The 24049-nt window shown below is 38.7% G+C and overlaps 1 protein-coding gene across 1 annotated transcript in view; it reads left to right on the forward strand.

Moving 5' to 3' along the window:
- LOC113520705 (GATOR complex protein NPRL2-like) overlaps window positions 1-24049 on the forward strand; it is an 84042-nt gene that overhangs the window by 50612 nt on the left and 9381 nt on the right. Inside the window, exons 5-7 of the mRNA XM_052897411.1 lie at window positions 21187-21330; window positions 22162-22246; window positions 23140-23309. Of these exons, the coding sequence (XP_052753371.1) occupies window positions 21187-21330; window positions 22162-22246; window positions 23140-23309 (399 nt within the window). The remainder of the gene's footprint in view (window positions 1-21186; window positions 21331-22161; window positions 22247-23139; window positions 23310-24049) is intronic.

Genomic DNA, 24049 nt, shown 5'->3' on the forward strand with positions numbered 1-24049 from the left:
ATCGCTATCGCGAGTTGGAAACGTTATCGTGCGAACGGGCGGGTATAAAGATAGGCCGCCTCCCGTCGAGCGGCATTCGCTTCCGGGCAGCGGCGCACTACACTCGAGAAGAAATAGGACAAGAAGAAAAAATACTCTCTTCAGACGGTACCGGAGGCTTCAGAATAGTAATCCCTGTGTTTCACTCCAGCCTGAACCAACGCCCCTACAGTCCACGCTCACCGAACGGCAGTCCACACCGTTCATCGTGGTCCTTCGAGAAGCCGGATTGCTGGAGGAACACCGTTGGTACATCGAGAAGCCGGATCGCTGGAGGAAGACCATTCTGAAGCCGGATCGCTGAAATGCCGACTACGAGAAACATGAAGTCGTCGCAACAAAAAATCGCCGTCACCGAAGCCACAACGTCCGCCGCCACCACGTCGACTACGGCCGCCGGAACGCTGTCCGTCGCTGCCACGCCGTCCGTTGCTGCCACCACGTCGTCTGCGGCTGTCAGAATGCCTTCTGTCGCTGCCACGTCGTCTACCGCCGCCACCACATCGACTACGAACACGTCCGGCGATACGACGACCACAGGAGCCACGGAGACTACCGAAGCCACAGGAACGACAGAGGAGACAGCAAGGAAGAAGGAACCGAAGCACGGCACGGCACGCACGGTTCGCACCACGGCCTCGCAGAAGAAGAAGGCTCTGGCCAAGGCACGGGAGGAGCTACTTCGAAAGGAGGTGGAATTGGCTGCTGCACGTGTCGCCGCCCTGGAAGCCGAATCAGAGGACGACGAGGAAGTAGAAGACGACGACGCTACCGTCAGAAGAGAACGAACGTCGGATTGGGTTCATCGAAGCACGCTAGCACTCACGATGGAGCCGCATGTACCAGAGATAGAAGAAGTCACCGGCAAGCGTCAGGGGTTCGTCCCATCGAGACCCGTTGAAGAGGATTCGAGAGCGCCGCCGCCACAGCCGAGCAGCGACGCACTTCACCGGGACCACGCACGCCACGTTGACCCACATGCCGCCATGCCTACGATAGCAGCAGCGATGCAGTCGATGAAGAAAGAAGAACCGGTGCTGAAGGTGGGCATCGATTGCAATGAGTTTGCGATCGCCATGCAGATGGCCGCTCGCAACATACTGCCCTCCACAGCGTCAAGAGTCACCGAGTTGCCAGTCTTCAATGGATCGTCGAGCGAGTGGTTACCATGGAAGATGGCCTATGAAGAGAGCGCAAGTCAACTCACAGAACAAGAGAACCTAGCAAGACTGCGCAGAAGCTTGAAGGGGGCCGCAAAGGACGCGGCACGCTCCCTATTCGTCGGGTCTACGACCGCAGAAGAAGTAATGAAGATGTTAGCCGCGAGGTTCGGCCGCCCTGGAGCACTCGTCACAGCCGAACTGAACAAACTCCGCGCGCTACCACGACTCTCGGACAACGCAAGAGACGTCTGCCTCTTCGCAAGCAAGGTGCAGAACGTCGTCGCCACGATACGAGCGCTGAACAAGAGTCACTACCTCTACAACGAAGAAATAGTGAGAAACGTCACAGAGAAGATGCCGTCGGTACTACGCTTCAAGTACTACGATTTCGCCAACGACCAACCGGAGGGACAACCGGACCTCATAACACTCTCTCAGTTCCTGCAAAGGACCGCCGCACGATGTGGAAACTTCGCCCCCGCCGAGGAGATACCGTCCGAAGACCGGCGGGAGTCCGCTCCTAGGAAGACGGCGAAGACATACACGACGCAGGAGAAACCCGCTACACCACCGTGCCCGATGTGTCGACAAGAGGGACACGCTCCATCGGACTGCAAGACGATGAAGGAAGCAGACACATCGGCGAGATGGGAGTTAGCGAAGACTCATAGGCTGTGTTTCCGCTGCCTCAAAGTGAGAAGATTTCGCCACGCCTGCAAGAGCAAGAGATGTGGAGTAGATGAGTGCACGCAGACTCATCACCCTCTGCTGCACACCACGCGACAACAGCCGGAGAATGAAGTAACAACACACGTCGTCGAGGACAAGTCCGCCGCAGTCACCGCATCGGCAAGGGAAAACGACAAGATCGCGTTCCTGAAGATCCTGCCGATACGAGTCACCGGTCCCACGGGAACGTGCGACACCTACGCGCTACTGGACGACGGGTCGACTTGCACCATCATCGAGACGACGGTGGCGGAGCGAATCGGTGCTACGGGTCCCCCCGCACCATTCTACATGGAAGGTGTGGCCGGGGCACGGATCAACGCAGCTCAATCGACGCGTGTTCACTTCAAGATCCACGGGCGGAATTCACAAGAATACACAGTGGGGGCACGGACGATGGACAGACTGCAGTTATCACCGCAGTCGGTACCACGCAGCGTCATCAAGGGCTGTCCACATCTGCGGGACATAGAGAGGGAATTGGTCTACGAAGAGGGCAAACCGACGGTACTGCTGGGGCAAGACAACTGGCACCTACTGCTGGCCCACAAAGTCAGAAGAGGATCCGACACGCAGCCGGTCGCATCACTCACCGACCTGGGATGGGTACTGCACGGTACGAGTCGCGGCAGGACAAGACAGCAGGTGCACAGAATCAGCCACATAGTGACGACACATGAAGAGGAACAATCGATGGAAGAAATGATGAAGCAACATTTCGCGCTCGAATCGCTGGGGATCGCACCGAAGAGGTCTTACAATGAAGAGGAACGTCGCGCCCTACGCATCTTAGAGGAGAAAACTCGTCCGTTACCGGCGGGAGGATACGAGACGGGGTTATTATGGAAGAAGGACGACCCTGTGCCGCCGGACAACTACGACTCGACGATGCGACGTCTCCGACCGGTCGAAAGGAATTTCGACAAAAATGAAGAACAGTGGCCGCGTGAAGATAGTACGAGCGACGATAGTCAAGCGGAAACGGGAGAAGAACGCGTACACAAGCTACAGAACGCGACGCAGTTGTCTATAGCATTACCCGATCCGTCACGTTTTTCTAATTGGTTGAAACTTGTTCGCAGTTCAGCACGAGTGTTGCAGTTCATCGACCTCCTGCGACCGACCAGTCAACGCTGCACCGCCATCCGAAAGAGAAACAAGAAGAAAGAGAGCGCCGACCCCACTTGGACCCGCACGAAGAAAGTCGATAGAGAGAAGACGAAGATGAAAATCAAGAACAGCAATAGTCCATCTGTGTGTTTCATCCCCATAGACACACACTACCTAGATCGCGCGCGACGACTATGGATTCGCGCGATACAACAAGAGGCGTTCGGCAACGAAATCGCAGTATTGAAACATGGGAAACAGCTGCCGTCATCCAGTCGACTCATACAGCTGTCGGTCGTCATAGACAACGACGACATTCTGCGACTTCGATCGAGAATAGCGGCCGCCGCCGATTTGTCAGCCGAGCAACGAGAGCCCCCCATCGTCGACGGAAACCACGCCTGGGTGCGCCTATACATCGCATGGGTGCATCGGAAACTTCACCACGGCGGCTTCGAGATCACCACGAACGAGGTGCGACAACACTTGTGGGTGTTGCGCCTACGACACGCCGTCCGCAGTGAACTGAAGAGGTGTCAGCTGTGCCGCCTACGAAGAGCAAGACCGGCGCAGCCGTCAACGGGCAACCATCCACAGAGCAGGCTGGCGCATCATCAACGACCGTTCACGTTCACCGGCCTAGACTACTTCGGGCCTATGACCGTGACAGTGGGCCGCACTCACCAGAAGCGATACGGAGTGCTCTTCACCTGCCTAACGACGCGCGCAGTCCACCTAGAAATCGCCGGCAGCCTCAGCACGGACTCCGCCATAATGGCCCTGCGGCGCTTCATAAGCCGCAGAGGGTGTCCCACTGAGCTATGGTCCGACCAAGGCACCAACCTCAAAGGTGCTGACGTCGAACTGAAGAAAGCAGCCGAGGAAGCCATCCAAGAAGAGTCATCAGTTCATTTCATCCGGTGGCGCTACATTCCCCCGAGCGCACCCTTCATGGGAGGTGCGTGGGAACGGCTGGTGCGTAGTGTAAAGACCGCACTAGCCGCTACGTTGAACGAGCGGGCCCCCAAGGAAGAAGTCCTCCACACTCTGCTGGTCGAGGTCGAGCACACCCTCAATAGTCGACCGCTAACCCACGTGTCAACATCGGCAGACGACGACAGCGCCTTAACCCCCAATCACTTCATATTGGGCGGTCCATCGCGCGTCCCACTGCCAGGCAGCTTCACAGAGAGCGACGCGGCGGGACACAAGGAGTGGCGTGCCAGCCAGAGGCTAGCTGATTGCTTCTGGAACCGGTGGGTGAAGGAGTACCTACCCGAGTTGCAACACCGGCGGGAGCCCCGAGCTACACACGGAGCCATCAAAATGGACGACCTGGTCCTGATAGCTGATGGGACCTTGCCTCGCAACACGTGGCCGCGAGGCGTGGTGGTGGCGACCTACCCTGGACCAGACGGCGAGATCCGAGCAGTCGACGTGCGGACGAACAAGGGCATCCTACGGCGACCCACTAAGAAGCTGATCATACTGCCCACATCGACATCGAGCGACGCGAACACGAGTTAACTCCAGCTACGAGAGCTGCGGCGGGAGATTATGTTCGCGACATTATTTGTATATATCGTAATTTATAGTTGTTAAGTCCCTAGTTAATCGTTTCTGTATTCTGTTATTTTATATAGATTTACATAGATTTAAGATAGTGTAAGTTAAATAAAGTATTCCTTTGCGTGTTGTCGTTATTACCTACGAATAGAAATTGTAACAATAAATAGAATTAAGAAATTGTAAATTGAAATAAAATAAATAAATAGACGCTATAGAGTACCGATCTGAAGAGACACGCGTCTCGTTCATTTTCGCCCCGTCCCGCTCGCACAGATCGCTATCGCGAGTTGGAAACGTTATCGTGCGAGCGGGCGGGTATAAAGATAGGCCGCCTCCCGTCGAGCGGCATTCGCTTCCGGGCAGCGGCGCACTACACTCGAGAAGAAATAGGACAAGAAGAAAAAATACTCTCTTCAGACGGTACCGGAGGCTTCAGAATAGTAATCCCTGTGTTTCACTCCAGCCTGAACCAACGCCCCTACAGTCCACGCTCACCGAACGGCAGTCCACACCGTTCATAAATTATTTCTCATAAAAAATGACTATCAACATTCGTTATCTTTACTTTATTTTTGTCTATACATTTTTTGTAATTGTATCTTTATGTAAGAGGAACAATAGATTTTCATTCAATTATTCATTCATTCATTCATATCACAAAGCGCCATCTACTTCCAAACTAAGTAGAGAGCTTTTTTATATGACTCACAGATACTATTATTTAAATATAGTTTTTTTGTAAATAGTCTGTACCGTGAATAAAATTTAGTTTGTTTTTTTAATGGATTATAATGGAATGGTAACCCTGCCTGTGCTACCGTTATACAGTGACCAGTGAGGGATGATAGGTGAGGATGAAAAGGCAGGTCAGTTAGCTCAACGTGACGAATCTAACAATAAATCAATCACGATGAGGTCGACCTGATATAGTATATTGCTAGCAATGGGGCTACTAATCACACTTACCCATTACTAACAATCCCTGCTCCCCCCCCCCCCCCATTCCGAATAGGATTTAGTTTTTTTTTATTGGATAATAATGGAATGGTAGCCCCGCCTGCGCTATCGGGATACGCTGGCGAGGCACCAGTGAGGGATGATAGGTGAGGATGAAAAAGGCAGACATCGTGACAAATTCCACTAGAATTAACCACAATGGTTTCCAGGGGGAACCGCGTGGAAATCGACCTGATAGGGTGTATTGCTAGCAATGGGAAATAAGATTTATTTAACCCCCGGATTATAGACACTATGCACATAAAACACGATAAAAAGTTATTATAGCGATATATTTATTTGTACCTTGAGGGGAGAAGGTTAAGTTTTCTAGGGGAGGGGGAGGGGAGGTTAAGCAAGCGTAACTGCACCTACATAGCGACTTGTATTTTACATACTTTGAAACTCATAAATGTCGACTGTAGCAACAACAAGTGAAGTATACACTGAATATATTAAAATATAAATGTGTTATTTATACAATAATGAATTAATAATTTGTTTACAATGAACCAAAGATAATAATCATGTCATTGTGGAGGTGAGATCTATAAAATGGGTGCAGCTGTAATATACTTACGATATGTAAACAAGAAAACGAGTTAAAAACCCATTAAGGTATGACTTTTTGTTGAATTTATAGGAAAAAACAGAAACTAATAAAAGGTTTTTATATTATTTTTTTTATTAATATGTTTTACGGCTCTGAAAGGTTTTTGTTCTTGACATATATTTCCATCTGAATAACTTTTTTTCCTTTTGTATAATATTTTAACAATCATTCACCATCATCATCATCATCATTTCAACCATTATCCGTCCACTGCTGGACATAAGCCTCCACCATAGACTGCATTGCAGGGAGTCAGTGGATACAGGTGGCGTGGATTTGGCGTGAGTTTACTGGGTACAGAGGAATAACACGTGCGAAACAGTATACTCTGTTATGTCCATGGTACTACTCATGTCTATAGGCGACGGTTATCACTTTCTATCAGGTGGGCCATCAGCTTGTTTGCCATTCTAAGTTGTATAAAAAAAAAAATTATTAAATGTATCCCGTGTCTCCTCACATGTGAATTAGTACATAAAGTATCCTGTGTACTAAATTAGGATGTAACTTACCCTTGTACTAAATTTCATTCAATTCCGTTCAACAATTTATGTGTGAGAGAGTAACAAACATCCATCCTACCATCCAATCATCCATCGTTACAAGCTTTTGGATTTATTATATTAAAATTAATTTTTAAATAACAATTTAATTCACATGAATAGGTTTGCTGGAAGGAATCTCTTAATAAAGATAAGCTCGCCTTTGTACGTTGCATTTAAAATTAAATGTTCTTATAATTGTGTTTATATACAATAAAGAAAGAAAGAAGATATGATTCCACATATTTATAATTATTATATAGCCAATGCTGAGTGTACCTTTAACTGGTGTGTATATTAGTGTATGTAAACTTAATACAAATATAAAGTCCAAGTATTGTATTCAAATGAATTATATGTAATACTGTCGATGTACCAATATATAAATAAATAAGAAAACACGATACTGTTAGTAAAAAATAAACTATTAATAAAATAAACAAATACACAAGAAAAAGTAAATGCAATAAAATAAAACGGACAAAAAGTAATATATATACTAAATTCACTAAAAAGGACAAGTCATGCTTTTACTATTTACTAAACAAAGTATAAAAGCAGGGCTGGATTCACTAGGCAGCGTAGGCAGCCTAGGGGCACGCCATCGACTAGGGGCCCCGCGCACCGATAAGCTTTTTTCAAGAATTTGTGTCTTAACTCTCGATTTAAATATGATTGTAATTTTTTTTTTATATTACATCGTCATACTCCAATATAGTTTGTAACGCGTTTTAAGTAGTATATGTAGCATTTTTTTGGTAGCGAGACACATTGTTTAACAGCTCCGACATTTATTTATTGAAATAATTATAACACTAGTTTTTTTTTTTAATGGGTGATAATGGAATGGTAACCCCGCCCGCTCTATCGATATACACCGACAAGGCACCTGTGGAAGATGATAGGTGAGAATGAATACAAGTCAGTTGGCCCACCATGATGAATTCGACAAGAATTAACCATGATGGTTTCCAGGGAGAACCGCGTGGAGGTCGACCAATATATATATGTCGGGTATATTGCTATCAATGGGGCTATTAGACCTCATTACTAACAATTCCATTCCCGTCAGTATTGAATCATTTATCAGAATCTAAATTAACTCCAGGTATTTATGAGTCGTTTCTAATATCTTTGGCAGGCTACTATTAAAAATACCGATGATGTTTATAATTTCATTTAATATCTGAACATCGCGAAATATGGGGACGTACTAGAGGAGTTTTATGACTGATGGAATATTAAACGTAAGTAACATGGTTAATCCGGACCTGTATAAAAAAATATATTTTCTTAGATCAACGAAATATAAAACTACGGTAGCTATTTCTATGTATAAATTCTAAGAAAATTGTTTCTATTGAACAGGTAACGAAGTGATTTTCAAGTAGTTCCATTATTACGTATGAAAATGTATAACAGTATTATCGTTTTCTTTTTTTTTTTATAGCCACAAAATACAAATACACCGCTATTATATTCTTTAGATTAGATTTTTTTCTGTTTACCTTTCGTGATTTGCTTACCCGAATACAACATGAGTTTGTAATAAGTGTATCGATATAGAATATTTCGTAGAACACTTCATTATTTATTGAGTCCACTTTGTTCGGTACTTCTTTACAAAGAAGAGAGAGCACAAATCACAAATTTCCTGAAATCGATTAAATTATATTGCCAGATTCAGCAGAAGTATCTTCTGGGAAATTCTCTGTCTGAGATTCTTTGTGTTGTTTGAGCTAAATAACGATTTAAATAAGTACGAAAATCGTAACTTCTCACTTTTTTGTTACTATTAATATTTAATATATATATGGCAATAAATTTATTTATTTTATTTATTTCTTATTGCATTCCATAATATAATTAGTAGATAACATTTCAACTTCAATTATGGACCCTGTTGGGCACAGCAAGTAGGAGAGAGGAGGACAACACTTTTTTTCACTTTAGAAATAGTCTATGAATCTGTTACAATATTATCCAGTCATTGAAATTGTATCACGATAAGTACGTATTTTCTTATTATTATTATTATTCATTATTTAATTATTAATTTTAATTATTTAACTTTGTATATGTATATAGTATTATTATCATTATTTCAGTATTGACGTGTATTTATTCATATCGTAATTGTTATTAGTATTATATAGTTATTTAATATATTCTGTAGTTTATGATTTTTCATAATCATATTGTAGAATTAATTAATAAATAGTTTAATAATAAAATTTTAGTTTTGAAAAATTTTAATTAAATTTTTTTTTTTATTATCTTTTAACTCGACCGATTGTCACGAAATTTGGAATAAATATAATGTTAGGCATGGAGAAGGATATAGCTACTTTTTATCCTGACCAATCTATGTATCCCGGTAACATGGGCGAAGTCGCGGGTAAAACGTAGTGAAAAAATAAAATGTATATTACTAGCTTTTACCCGTGACTTCCCCCGCGTGACTGTAGATCGATAGAGACAAATAGTAGTGTATGTCCATCTCATCAGGATTGATTTTTTTTTATACAACTTAGAAAATCAAACAAGCTAGCGGCCCACCTGATGGAAAGTGGTAACCGTCGCCTATAGACATGAGCAGTACCATGGACATAACAGAGTATACTGTTTCACCCATGATACCCCCCATGCGTTGGCATTCCTGAGGACTCGGGTGTTATTCCTCTGTACTTTGGAAATTCACGCCATATCCCACCCTTCAAACCGAAATACAGCCATGCAAACACAACTGCTTTACGGTTGAAACACGAATGGGACAGAGGTACCCAAGCAATCGACTTTTGTACAAAGTCTCCCTCCGTTAAGACGCTAAGAAGTAACAAACATGAACAAACTCGCTTTCACTTTTATAATATTAGTAAAGATTTAAAACAAAATGACCTCTTTTAGAAATTGTTTACTGATTGATCTCTAAAACAACAAGGAGGTAAACACACCGAGCCCTTAAACAGCCATGCCATCAAATCATAGTCCTACCTTTAGCAAACCATCCCTTCGCAAACTGTGTTGCGTTTACTAATATTTACTGAACCCGCTGTTTATTCAGCTAGCCCTTTGCTTGATATGCTTATTTTGGTCTTGCGAAACTTAACAATATTTATGTGAAAAAATATTTTTTTATTTTAATTTATAGAATAGGAGGGAAGGGATTGTTAGTAATACGGACTACCAGTCATTTTCTAGCAATATACCCTCTCAGATCGACCTTCACGTGGTTCCCCCTGGAAACTATCGTGCCGAATTGCAAGTGTATTCATCACGAAGGGCTAACTGACCTGCCTTTTCATTCTCATCTATCATCCCTCACTGGTGCCCCGCAAGCCTGTACCGTAAGCGCAGGCGGGGTTACCATTCCATTATCATCCATTGATACCTCAACACCAGAACTGCAATTATTTGAGCATATGCCATACAATTAGATACCAAACATGAAAACAAAACTAACAAAGTATATAAAAAAAAGCAAAAATCTTTTACTTAAAAACAAGTACTTCAATCTTTTTTATATATATACTTTAAAGTAGTCAAACATAATCAAAAGAAATAATACATACATAAAAATACAGTCAAATGAGTTGGTAAATATTGGGGTCGGTTCTGAGGCGCTTCTCTAAACCTATCTCTATTCAAAGTGTCAATCATCTATTGTAAAGTCAATTTAAACTAAATATCTAATAGATCTAAGACAAAATTATTATAATTTTAGTTTATGACAGTCTATAAAATAATTATTCCGCAAAATTATCGAATTAATTTGTTATGTTAATTTCAAGAAATGCCACCTCACAATTGGCCCCGTTGTTAACAAAGTTTCAACTAATCGTAAAATTGAATAGAAAGTAAATAATACAGAAATCTTTATATAGTCGTGTCGTTGTCTTACTCATAATCACGTACGCATTTTTTGCACATTGTTCTTTGTGAGAAATAAATCGTTGTAAACGAAGTGAGAAATGGTGCGTACGCGCACCACTGTTGCTATGCGCACCGTTCGTCACGTTTTTCCACTGCAACGATTTCAAGTTACGCTTGCATGATTTTTTCTCGGTTAATCGATCATTATAACGTTTGTTGTTATTCAAGAAATAATGTACTTAAATAGATTTTTTTTATCTTAAACTTTAAACTGTCATTACAGGATCGAATTCCTAATTCGATAATTAAGCAATTGACAAATATTAATTTTTAACTACATTTACACAAAGTTGTCTGTAAGGAAGAGATTATCATAGCGATGAGACTACCTTTTGTGTCTTTATGTATATATTTTAATCTATATTTATTATTGTATTAACTTTGAATAGTTTAATTGTCGTTGTATTTTTTTTTTGTTTCTGGTGCAATAAATAAATAAATAAAATTTACATTTGTAACTTATGATATACAATGAGATTCTTGTGAATAATAAATAAGATTATTTGACGATCTAAAATCGAAACCCTTTCTACATTTTTTATATCCACAGAGGTTTAATAGAAACATAATAAATATAAAGTTCAGTGGCAGACATAATGCTCCAAGGGATTCATGAATAAAAAATAAAGTTGTTGTCTTCTATTTGCTCCAAAGATTGTTTGTCAATGCACTAGTTTTTCTACTGACTTCAAAAAAGAAGGAGATTCCCGATTCGATTGTATTTTTTTTATATTACTAACTTCATAACTCCGTTATTCATATACCGATATGGAGATTTTTTCCATTTATTCAGAGTATCAACAGAAGAAAATACATGTTTTGGGTTATCTGTCCGAATATTTATGAGATCCTTAGATATTTTACAATTTTATTAAAATTTCTTTATTATAAGATTTTATTAAAAGTTCAATCCTTTTTAATACAAAATAACTGGTTGTATCACGATTGAAGTTGGCTCTTTTTTTTTGTTCCACCAAAATTGTATTAATCTACCACAAAAACTTTGTAAATACATCATATTTTGCTTTGATATATTTCAAATACATTTTTGCCATCAAATTCCCAATTTTTAGTGAGAACTTAATAAAAATATTATTGCATGTTTTTATACTGCATAATTAATTTCCGTTAAACTAAATGCTGTAAAAGTAACTAACTAACCATTTAATAGCCTTGCGTATTAATATTGTATTATATATGTTTCTTATATATACTATAATGCAATATGCTGTTAATATTGCTTTGAATAAATAAATAAATAAACATTTTAGTTCACTTACAGAGAGCACTCTTTAAGTAATCAACCAGAAACATTGAAAAATGCTCAATTGTTACTAAAAATTTAGAGATGATTGCGACGTTGCCACACTTCAGCAAGCTAAAGTTATGAACGCTCTTAATTAATATATATTTTTTAATATAACTAGAGAACAATAAAACCAACGAAACGTAAAACCTCGTAAAACAGTGTGTTTTAAAATTAACCGAGAAAATGCGTCAAAAAATAAATAAATATCAAAAAGAATTTAAAAAAAGAATATAAAAATACAAATATATGGAAAATGCCGACTGGCCAAGTTGCCAACAACATCCCACGATTAAATATTTTTCACGCAATGTACCTACTTATACTATATTATTATATAAGAATAAAAAAAATACGGATTTTCGACCCAATATAACTGGGATTAAATCGAAATCATATTTAATACGTCAAAACAAGTTACGGTAACATTCGTTACACGTCTATTCCAAGTTATTTCTACTTAATATCAATTCAGTTGCGACAAAATTAAGCCTATAGATCCTTTTGAATAGTTTTACCGTTCGTTGTATACAAGTTAAAACTATTGCCAAGAGGCATTGAACTGTCATCCTAGCAAATTAAACTGTATACAGGTAATTTAAGATGTTGTTTTATAATTCTGCTGTGACAAATTAGCTAATTTGTAATGCCCAAGTGTTTGCGTCGTCTCCTTTTCATACAACTTAAAATAGGTTTAAATTGTTACATAGTTGTTACATGATATATTCTCCTAAATTGTTACTTTTTATTAAGCATATACCACGGCTTTGACCGCATGATTGAGTACATAAAGTATCCTATATATTAAGTTAGCATATAACCTATCCGTGCTCGAATATTCATAAAAATCTGTCGAGTAGTTTTTGCGTGAAAGAGTAACAAATATTTATCAATCCTCGTAAACTGTTGTATGGTTTACTTCTGTGTTGGTAATGACAAATTTTTTAACTGACTTCAAAAAAAGAGCAGTTTCTCAATTCGGTTATATTTTTTTATGTTTGTTATCTCATAACTCCGTCAGTTAAAAACAGATTTTGAATTTTATTTTTATTTTTATTGGATTGGTCCCAAGAGTTAGAAATTTTATTGGTTTTTATTAAATTAGTTTAGTAGTTTATTTTTTAAAACTTAATAACTGGTTTTGTGAAAATTTGAGTCAAATTAGAGAGACCGTAAATATCTTGATACGCCATCTAAAAGGGTAGTTTATTTAATTGGTTTACTTCCGAAATTCACGCATACGAAGTAACGAGCAAAAAGCTAATGTGTAATAATAAATATAAAAATTACAATAAGGTTTAAATAAATAAAAAAAAAGAATTACAGTATAGTTTTCTAGTTTTTCAAAAATATTCTTCCCTTATATTAGCAATCTGTATTTATATGGCATATTAAATTTCATGTCAGCTATGTTGATTATTTGAAATCACATCACACGAAACCCAAAAGTTTTGTTCTAAAGTTAATTAAGTCTAACTTTTGTTTGGAAAGAACAACAGCTAACTTACTTGTTTATTCTTGTTAGATGAAACTGCTCTCTGAAATACAATATTATATTTGTGTAACAAACTTTATTTTCCGTGACTATGTCCGCGTAAATTAGTACATAAAGTATCCTATGTATTAGGATATAGCCTACTCGTGTACATTTTTACAAACTTTCATATCATACTGACATTTTTTTTCAATGGATGATAATGGAATGGTAACGCCGTCTACGCTATCGGTATACGCTGGCGGGGCACCAGTGAGGGATGATAGGTGAAAAAGAAAAGGCAGGTCAGTTAGCCCACCATGATGAATTCGACAAGAATTAATCATGATGGTTTCCAGGGGTGGGGGGGGAGCACGGGGAGATTGACGCGATAGGGCTAGCAAGTGGACTGGTAGTCCGCTTTACTAACAATCCCTTTCCCTTCTATCCTACTGACATTGTAAATATAAAAATCATTAAAGGTATACATGTATATAAGGTATATAATATGTTTGTTACTCAGTCATGCTTAAACAGCCAAATGGATTTAAACGCTATTTAGTACACGTATAGGTTATATCCTAACTTAATACATAGGATACTTTATGTACTGATTCACGCGCACAAATTTGCGGAAAACAGCTAAACACTAAACTAATGAATCGACTTTGATATAATTTCTATGGTGATCCTATAGATATTTTAAGTGTACCTTTTTAGATAAAAATAAAAGTCCAAATTGATTTATAACTGACGGAGTTAAGATAACAAATATAAAAAAATACAATCGAAATGAAAACCTCGGTCTTTTCGAAGTCGGTTGAAAATGGCAAACAAGCGCAGCGAACAACCCAACCTATTAAGCTCGAGTTACCGTTACCTAGATAATCAGTCAATACCAGAGCATTGCAGAGCAAAGCACAAACGAGCTACAGGGTCAATGACCTTTAGCCAAACAACAAAACACCATGATCACCAGTCCAAAAACTCTGAAAATCGTATCTAGTTACGCGCATGACTAATCATCGCTTTTTTCATTAACTTATTCCCTTAGATTATATAGGTAGAGTGTCTCAATAGAGATGCTTCGAAAAAAACGTGTCAACGTTTTCATACAATTTTGTGTGATAAATAGTTCTGAGTGATTCCTTTACAATTTCTATATTATTTTCTTTTATAAATACTATATCTTTTTTAATGCGTAAACATTCATTCAATCATTTTATTTATTAAATAATACGTCAAGATACATTTTATGCGTAAGTATATTATTGAATATTGATAAAAAAACGGGTCAACTTTTGTCAGCTAATTGTCAAATTTTTCGTTTTTGAGACTCGATGCTCTATGTACGAGTATATAATCTAAGCTTATTCCATTCAAAGTTATTACCGAATTTTAAATTACAATGAGAAAAAATACTATTTAAGAAAATCATCTCCGTCGTAGTACCCAGAGGGAGACTTTGTACAAAAGTCGATTGCTTGGGTACGTCTGTCCCATTCGTGTTTCAACCGTGAAGCAGCTGTGTTTGCATGGCTGTATTTCGGTTTGAAGGGTGGGATATGGCGTGAATTTACTGGGTACAGAGGAATAACACCTAAGTCCTCAGGAATGGCAACGCATGGGAGGTATCATGAGCGAAACAGTATACTCTGTTATGTCCATGGTACTGCTCATGTCTATAGGCGACGGTTACCACTTTCCATCAGGTGGGCCGTCAGCTTGTTTGCCATTCTAAGTTGTATAAAAAAAATGTTAGTATATTTGTCTTTATATAAATATGGTCATATATATGTTTGTATTGTTTATTTACTTAAGTATATTATAGGTATTTTATTATTATTATGTAAATATATTTTTATTTATATTGTTTATACTGCGTTTTTATCTTTATTATCCTCCTTTTTTTGTCTTATTATTTTTCTATTACGCCTTGACCAGACACAATTTTTATCATTCCTCTCCATCCTAAGGTTGCCTGGAAGAGATCGCTATTTAGCGATAAGGCCGGCCAATGTTGCCTCTCTATCTTACCTTTTAATGTAATTAAATTTATTTAATGATTTATTTGGTTTGTGTACATATTGTTAATATTTATAATCTATATCAGGAGTGGCCTACTTGACTAGACCCAAGATCTACTGTTTACTGACGAAACCCCGTGCGATCTACCAGTTACATACATCTTGAAATTTCAAATGGAACAACATTTCTCTATACAATTATGAATTATTGTAGTATTTATTATTTTATTAAAAGAGATAATATAAAACTGAAAATTATTCTTAGTAACTTATTTATATTAGTGTGAGCATCGCGTCCGAGCGTCTTCCGCTAGATTGGCAAAATATAATATTTTTTTTGCCTTGCCACGATCGACTAGATCAATAGTCGCGATCAATTGACCACCATGATTGATCCATATCATTCTTTAAAGGGAACAATAAAGTTATTATTCAATTATTCATTTATTATTTCATTAAAATCTGGATTGGTATATTTATATTTAAAAATTAATTTGTGTTCCACAAAAAAATTCGACTCCAATTGCGGCAAAACCAGTAATTTTGGTTGAATAACTAAACTATTGGACCGATTTTAATAAATTTTTCTATGAAACCAATCTGTGTGTACATCCTTTCAGATAAAAAAGAGGTTTTTTCCAAATTGATTTACAACTGATGGAGCTATTAGTTAACAAACAAAAAAAGTACAACCGAATCGAGAACCCCCTTTTGAAGTCGATTGAAAAGTAATTTAAACGCTGTTTTGAACTTTGCTAATGTTTGCCAATTTACGTTTGCTGAAATTTGTAAAGTTATTTATTTCAACCGTAACTTCGTCTACACGATCGGCATGTGTTCATTGACCTGGATAAAACGTAACCAATGTTTTTCCCCATCCCATATGGTACGTGTATACCAAATTTCATAGTGATTGGTTAAGCCGATAAGGCGCTATAACAAATAAATAAGCATCTCTCCTCTCCATCAAAAGGTTGCCTGGAAGAGATTTTCACTTTAGTGCCATTGATTTTTACTCATATTTACATAAAAATGCCAAAGAAATCTTTGTCGTGTTGATGTCATTTACCCTTGTCTCTAAAAAACTGTATCTCCTCCAAAAATTATCCAATTTTAATATTTTTTTTATAGCAAGCTAAACAGCGACTGATTTCACGTGCGCTATGACGCTCGTGGCACTTTTAGTTGCAACTTGCAATGCGCACGAGCGCGATAGCGCTCGTCGGCACTCAAAGGGTTAAGCGATAAGGCCGCCCATTGTTTTTTTCATTATGATTATTTCTTGTAATTGTTTATAATAAGTAAGAAAATACTATTGTTATCTTTTGGAGGAAACAATAAAGAGTATCTATCTATCTAAGCTCTGTGTAACATGTATAATATTCACCAGAAGGGGACTTTGTACAAAAGGCGTTTGCTTGGGTACCTCTGTCCCATTCGTGTTTCAACCGTAAAGCAGTTGTATTTGCAAGGCTGTGTTTCGATTTGAAGGGTGGGATATGGCGTGAATTTCCAGGGTACAGAGGAATAACACCTGAGTCTTCAGGAATTGCAACGCATGGGGGGTGTCATGGGCGAAACAGTATACTCTGTTATGTCCATGGTACTGCTCATGTCTATAGGCGACGGTTACCATTTTCCATCAGGTGGACCGTCAGCTTGTTTGCCATTCTAAATTGTATAAAAAAAAATTGTAAAGAAAATTTTCTTCTATTATTTTTATCCGTGATATCCTGGAATCCGTTGAATCCTTTGTTGATTTATTATTATTTATGTCACGTCCACTCACATATTAGCTTCCGGGTTGCCGGAATAATTTCGGCCTCGATAAGAGCCCTTATTTATGAGATCGGTTCTAGGTACGGCTCGGTTTTTGTGTGATTTTCATTTTAAAAAGGAGGAAGTATACTTTTAGTTTTGTCACTTCATAACTTCGTCATTTATAAACCCATTTGGGAAATTCTTTTTTTTTCAAAAAAAATATATTTTCAGATTTCGTTTCAGCTGTCCCTTGCCCCATAAGGGGAGTTTTGTGAGTAGTCGCCACGCTTGGCAGGCGGGTTGGCAACCACAGTTAGGCCTTTAGGATGTTTTAAGAGGGACGCTGCTGCCCATCCCTCGCCCTCCCTTAGTCGCCTCTTACAACACCTACAGGAAAGGAAGGGGTGGCCCATTCTATGCCGGGGCACACACGGCAATATTTTCAGATTGGTTCCATCGAAATTTTAACAATATAGATTCAGTGGTTTAGTTTTTAAATTGAAATATTTGGATTTGCCAACATTGAATTAGGTTTTTTTTTTGAAACAAAGTCTCAACACTTATGTCAATGCATCTTTCATAATTTTAATACCGAATGTTTTATTGTCGATCCGTTAATTCATCTAGCCCCTACGTAGGCGAGGGTGGGGGGAAGGATATTAGTAATAGAGACTAAGAGCCCCATTCCTAGCAATACACCTAACCAGGTCGACCTCCACGTGATCCCCCCTGGAAACCATCATGCTACGGGCCTATTCATCACGATGGGCTAACAGACTTGCCTTTTCATCATCACCTATCATCCCTCACTGGTGTCCCGTCGGTGTATACCGTTAGCGCAGATAGGGTTGCCATTCCTATATCACCCATTAAAAAAAAGCCCGCATCGCGTCAGACTCGCGTAATTGCTACAAATTACAATCAGAATAAAATTTTATTACTTGCCCATTGTTTGTACATTAATGTTGATTACATTAACATAATATTAACTGTATCTTAATAGCTGTTGATGTTCGCGAGTATCATTTTCTTATCATTGTCTTATCTATTTCAGATAGATAGATACTCTTTATTGTTTCCTCCAAAAGATTACAGTAGTAAACTTATAATAGATATAAACAATTACAAGAAATGATCACAGTGAGAAAACAATAGACAGCCCTATCGTTAGAAGCGATCTTTACATTACTTTTAATTTTAATGGACTTTTTTTTTTGTTAATGGGTGATAATGGAATGGTAACCCCACCCGTGCTAACGGTATACACCGACGGGACACCAGTGAAGGATGATAGGTGAGGATGAAGCAGGTCAGTTAGCCCATCGTGACGAATTCAACAGGAATTGTTCACGTTGTTTTCCAGGGGGAACCACGTGGAGGTCAACCTAACAGGGCATATTGCTAGCAATGGAGCTGTCAAACTCGTTTGCTAACAATCCCTTCCCCCCTGGTTTTAATCGACTTTACCACAAGAGAAAGTCCTCAATTCGATTATTTTTGTTTTATGTTTTCAAGTTCCATTCCTGGTTTTCTTTAGCGCCTGGAAACGTTAAGGTTATTAAGGTTCGAAAATAAGCCAATAGATAGCATGATGGGCAACCTGATGGAAAGCGAAACACTATGCCCAACAGAAAGTGGGATAATCGTAATGGTAATCACCATTACCGACTTTTACTGTTATAGTGAAGGTAACGCTCTTTTTTAGAGTGGGATTGACAAAAAGCTAGCGATTGCCTGAGGGAAAGCGGTAATGAAATTTGTATCGAAAGAAAGAAACAACAGATAGTACAGTTCAGTATATTATTATATAGAATCTATAGCATTTATTTATGTATCTTTTCTATTTCAAATCTACACTATTCTACGTCCGTCATTTTCGTTTAGTAATAAATATGTTTCGTTTTTAAATCATTTAGGGTTTTTTTTTTTTTGTTTTATACTACTATGAATGGTAAACAAGCTGACGGCCCACCTGATGGAAAGTGGTATCCGTCGCCTGTAGACATGAGCAGTACCATGGACTTAACAGAGTATACTGTTATGCCCATGATACCTCCCTGAGGACTCAAGTGTTATTCCTCTGTACCCTGTAAATTCACTGCCATATCCCACTCTTCAAACCGAAACACAGCCATGCAAACACAACTGCTTCACGGTAGAAACACGAATGGGACAGAGGTGGCCAAGCAAACGACTTTTATACAAGTCTCTCCCTGCTAAAAGAACGACGACTTCAAACGACTTGAATCGTTTCAAAAGCAGTTATTTTTAATTTCAAAATTAAACTACGTAATCTATTTTGGTATAATTTCTATAAAACTAGTCTGTAAGTATATCCTTTCAGATAAAAAAAAAAGAATTTTCCAAATCGTTTTATAACTGACAGTTTTTTTTTTTTTTTATGATGGGTGAAAATGGTATGGTAACTCCGCCTGCGCTAACGGGATACGCTGGCGGAGCGCCAGTGAAGGGTGATAGATGAGAATGAAAACAGGCCAGTTAGCCCATCATGATGAATTCATCAGGAATTAACCATGATAATTTCCAGGGAGAACCGCGAGGAGGTCGACCTGGTTGGGTATATTGCTAGCAATGGGATTCTCAGTCTCCATTACTTACAATCCCTTTCCCCCCAACTGACAGAGTTATGAGGTAACAAATATAAAAAAAATACAACCGAATTGAAAATGTCCTTCTTTTTGAAGTAGGCTGGAAACAATCCGGATGCTTAAGCCCAGCGCCAAGAGATAATAAACTCATTTACACATATCTCTAGTTCGAATGATATACCTACTAATTAGTAATATTCTTGCTTGAATGGTTACTAGTCATTAGTATGTCTTTATCTGTGTCTTTGTCAGTGTCTGCTAGATAAACTGCCATATCTGTCTGTTTACTGTATATCTATCTATTTACTGTATGGATAATCTGGTAGTATTGTTTTACTGTTACCCTATTCCCTTTGGCCGCAACAGAATATCAGTGCTTTGCTCTTTTGAGGGCGAAGCAATAAACTGAGTTGTGGCCATTTTGTATTGCTATGGCACACGCATACGAAAATTGTATTTAGCTTTATGTATTTTTTTTATCATTTATGTTATCTCGCTTTTTTTCTTGTGTATCTATGTTGTACTTTGTATGCTGTAAGTAATGCAAATAAATTATCTATCTATCTATCTAGTGATTATCTCTAACTGAACAGTGACTAATAACAATGAAAATTACAAGCAGATTTATTTCCATAAAAAAAAAACACCGTTTTCATGATGTCAAAAACAGTTATTTTGGTTTAAACCCGAACCATTGCATCGTTTTGGATAAAATTTCTGTGAAATCGATTTCAAAGTATAAATCATTTTGAGATAAAAAAAGAATTTTCCATTTTCAATTCAGTTTATATATAACGGAATTCTGAGATAAAAAAAAAAAACATATAAGAAAACATAAAAAAAGAAATACAATCGAATTAAGATTGTGATTTTGAAATTGGTTAAAATCTAAGCATGTTAGTAAGCATTTGCCATCCTAAGGTTGCCTAGAAGATAATAATAATAATAATTCTTTATTTGGAACAAAAAACATTGGCTACAATATTATTGAAAAACGATGATATCCGCAGAAGTATAAAACTGTGTCGCGAATATCGACGCCACCTCCTCATTGTAGGATTCCAGTACAGACATTTAAAACGTATGGTAGCTAGTTACTTCAATGAAGACATTTTTGTTATACCTAGCAACTAACTACAATAGTTAGTATAATAGGTGTTGATATTTAGCGATAGGACCCGCCCTTTGTCGCCTCTTTATCTTTTAAGTTTTTGTAATTTTTTTTTGTGTTCATATTGGTAATCTGTAATAATAATTTTTTGAAGGCAGCAATAAAGAGTTTTCATTCATTCATGTGATCGTATCTTTGTTACAGATCCTGCCGTACATCGACGGCTTCAACCACGTGTCCAAGATAGCATCGCTGACCGATGTGGAGATCAGCTTGGTGCGCGCATGCGTACAGAACCTCGTGTACTATGGTGTAGTGACCCTGGTGCCCATCTTCCAATATTGTGCAGTGAGTACATTGTTTTTCAGAAATAACATTTAGTTTAAACTGTTCATCTATACTTCCATAGTAATATTATAAATAGCCGTGTGGTCCCGGTATAGAATAGGCCACCCCTTCCTTTCCCGTGGGTGTCGTAAGAGGCGACTAAGGGAGGACGAGGGATGGGCAGCAGCGTCCCTCTTAAAACGTCCTCAAAGGCCTAGCTGCGGTTGCCAATCCGCCTGCTAAGCGTAGCAACTATTAGCAAAACTCTTATGGGGAAGGCTTATGTCCAGTAGTGGACAGTTAAAAGCTGAAATAAAATCTGAAAATTATATTATTTCGGATAAAAAATTCCCAAATGACGGAATTATGAAGTGATAAACCATAGGTGGTGGGATGGCCAGCATCGTCCCTCTTAAAACAGGCTTGGCAACTATTGGTAAAATCCCCCTTATGGGGAAGTTATGTTCAGCAGTGGTCAGTTAACAGCTGATACCCCCGATGATGATGGTAGCCCCGCCTGCGCTAACGGGATACGCTGACGGAGCACCAGTGAAGGGTGATCGATGAGAATGAAAACAGACCAGTTAGCCCATTATGATGAATTCATCAGGAATTAACCATGATAGTTTCCAGGGAGAACCGCGAGGAGGTCGACCTGGTTGGGTATATTGCTAGCAATGGGATTCTCAGTCTCCATTACTAACAATCCCTTTCCCCCCAAAAGAAAAGATTTGTTTGTTTGTGTAAACTACTCAATAGATTTAAAAAATTCTATCACCTGTTTTTTATAGGTAGCCAGTACAATGTAGTTCTTAACAAAAATATTTTAAGTAATAAAACATTACGTTACAGGTGTACAGTGCGACGCCCAAGTTGCGACAACTGACGCGGTGTGCCGGTCTCCAGCGGCAGTGCGTCGAGTTTTGCGCGAGATCTCGTAAGTTATACCCACGGTATCACTGCTACTAGATCGTCAGAAATTTGTTTTAAAAAAAAATATAACGCTGCCTTAACCTTTCTTACCCAAGTAGATACTATATTTTTTTATACATAAGATTTACTAGAGGGGGATTTTGTACAAAAGTCGTTTGCCTGGGTACCTCTATCCTATTCGTGTATCTACCGTAAAGCTGTGTTTGCGTAGCTGTGTTTCGGTTTGAAGTATGGAAAAACATAACATCTTAGTCCTCTGGAATGGCAACGCATGGGGGTATCTTGGGCGAAACAGTATACTCTGTTATGTCCATGGTACTGCTCATGTCTATAGACGACGGTTACCACTTTCCATTAGGTGGGCTGTTAGCTTGTTTACCATTCTAAGTTGCATAAAAAAACAACTATAATTTTGTTCATTCGATACTCTCTAAATTGACTGGAAGGTATTTCTTTCAGTTATAAGTCCACCGATAAAAATTTAAATCCCTTGACTTTTCTTTCTGTTTTTTTTTTTAACCAATTTCAAAAAGCTAGAGGTTCTCAATTCGTTTATATATATTTTTTTTTTATGTTTGTTACCTCATAACTCTGTCAGTTGCAAACCGATTTAGATAATTCTTTTTTTATCTAAAAGAAGATACTTACAAATTAGTCCCATAGATTTTTTTCAGTATTTTAGTTTTTAAATCAAAATAAATAAGGTTTTGTCGCAATTTAAGTCGGTTTTCTTTTGCACAATCTTTAATTATTTAAGTACAATAAAGATTTGTAAACAAAAAACCATTTCATAAATAGAATAGCTCTAGTTGTCTTTTGCATTATACGTTGTAATTATGTCACATATGCTTTCACTTCTACACCGGATCCTGGTTAATAAATTGATATTACTTGCAGCGCGCCAGCAGCCGAAAGTCAACGATCTATTCCGAATGTACGCTGGCATGACGTACGGTAGCACCGTGAGAGACCTCTGCCGCCGGTTGAAACCTCAGGACCTGGCCATCAACGAGCGGAAACTGGTGTTGTTTGGTGTACTAGAAGGTCTCATAAGGAGAGTTTATAAGGTTAGTTGATACGTCATCATCACATCAGCCATTCTGTCCACTGCTGAACATGCTCCTTTTTCTATTGAGAGATTTTGCCAATAGTTGCCATGCTTGGCAAACGGGTTGGCAACCGCAGTTAGGGTTTTGGTGATGTTTTAAAAAGGACTCTGATGCCTATTCCTCGACCATTAAGTTCTCTTAGTCGCCTCTTCCGGCATCTATGGGAAAAAAAGGGATGGTCCATTCTATGCCGGGAGCACACGGTTCTTTATAGTTTTCAAGAATGGCCTGTGTGGTACTGTGGCCACCATCACTTAATAATAATACCTGAGTCCTCAGAAATGGCAACGTATGAGGAGTATCATGGGTGAAACAGTATACTCTATTATGTCCATGGTACTGCTCATGTCTATAGGCGACGGTTACCACTTTCCATCAGGTGGGCCGTCAGCTTGTTTGCCATTCTAAGTTGTATAAAAAAAATCATTTGCCATTCTAAGTTGTATAAAAAAAATCATTTGCCACGATACTTTTTTTTTTGAATGTATGATAATGGAATGGTAACCTCTGTCTTATTCTTATAACTAGTGTGTACAATAAAGAATTAAATAAATAAATTAAGATCCAAATTACATAACATGAATTTATAAATGGCATTAACAATTATTGTACTGTGGAATATTTTCAGAACCTGCATTAATAATTAGTGAAATAATTAGTGAATGATAGTCAACTTAATGAAAAACAAGTAAACGTCG

Source organism: Galleria mellonella, unplaced genomic scaffold, assembly GCF_026898425.1.
Source record: "Galleria mellonella isolate WM207_F2 unplaced genomic scaffold, CSIRO_AGI_GalMel_v1 utg36, whole genome shotgun sequence".
Classification (NCBI taxonomy): domain Eukaryota; kingdom Metazoa; phylum Arthropoda; class Insecta; order Lepidoptera; family Pyralidae; genus Galleria; species Galleria mellonella.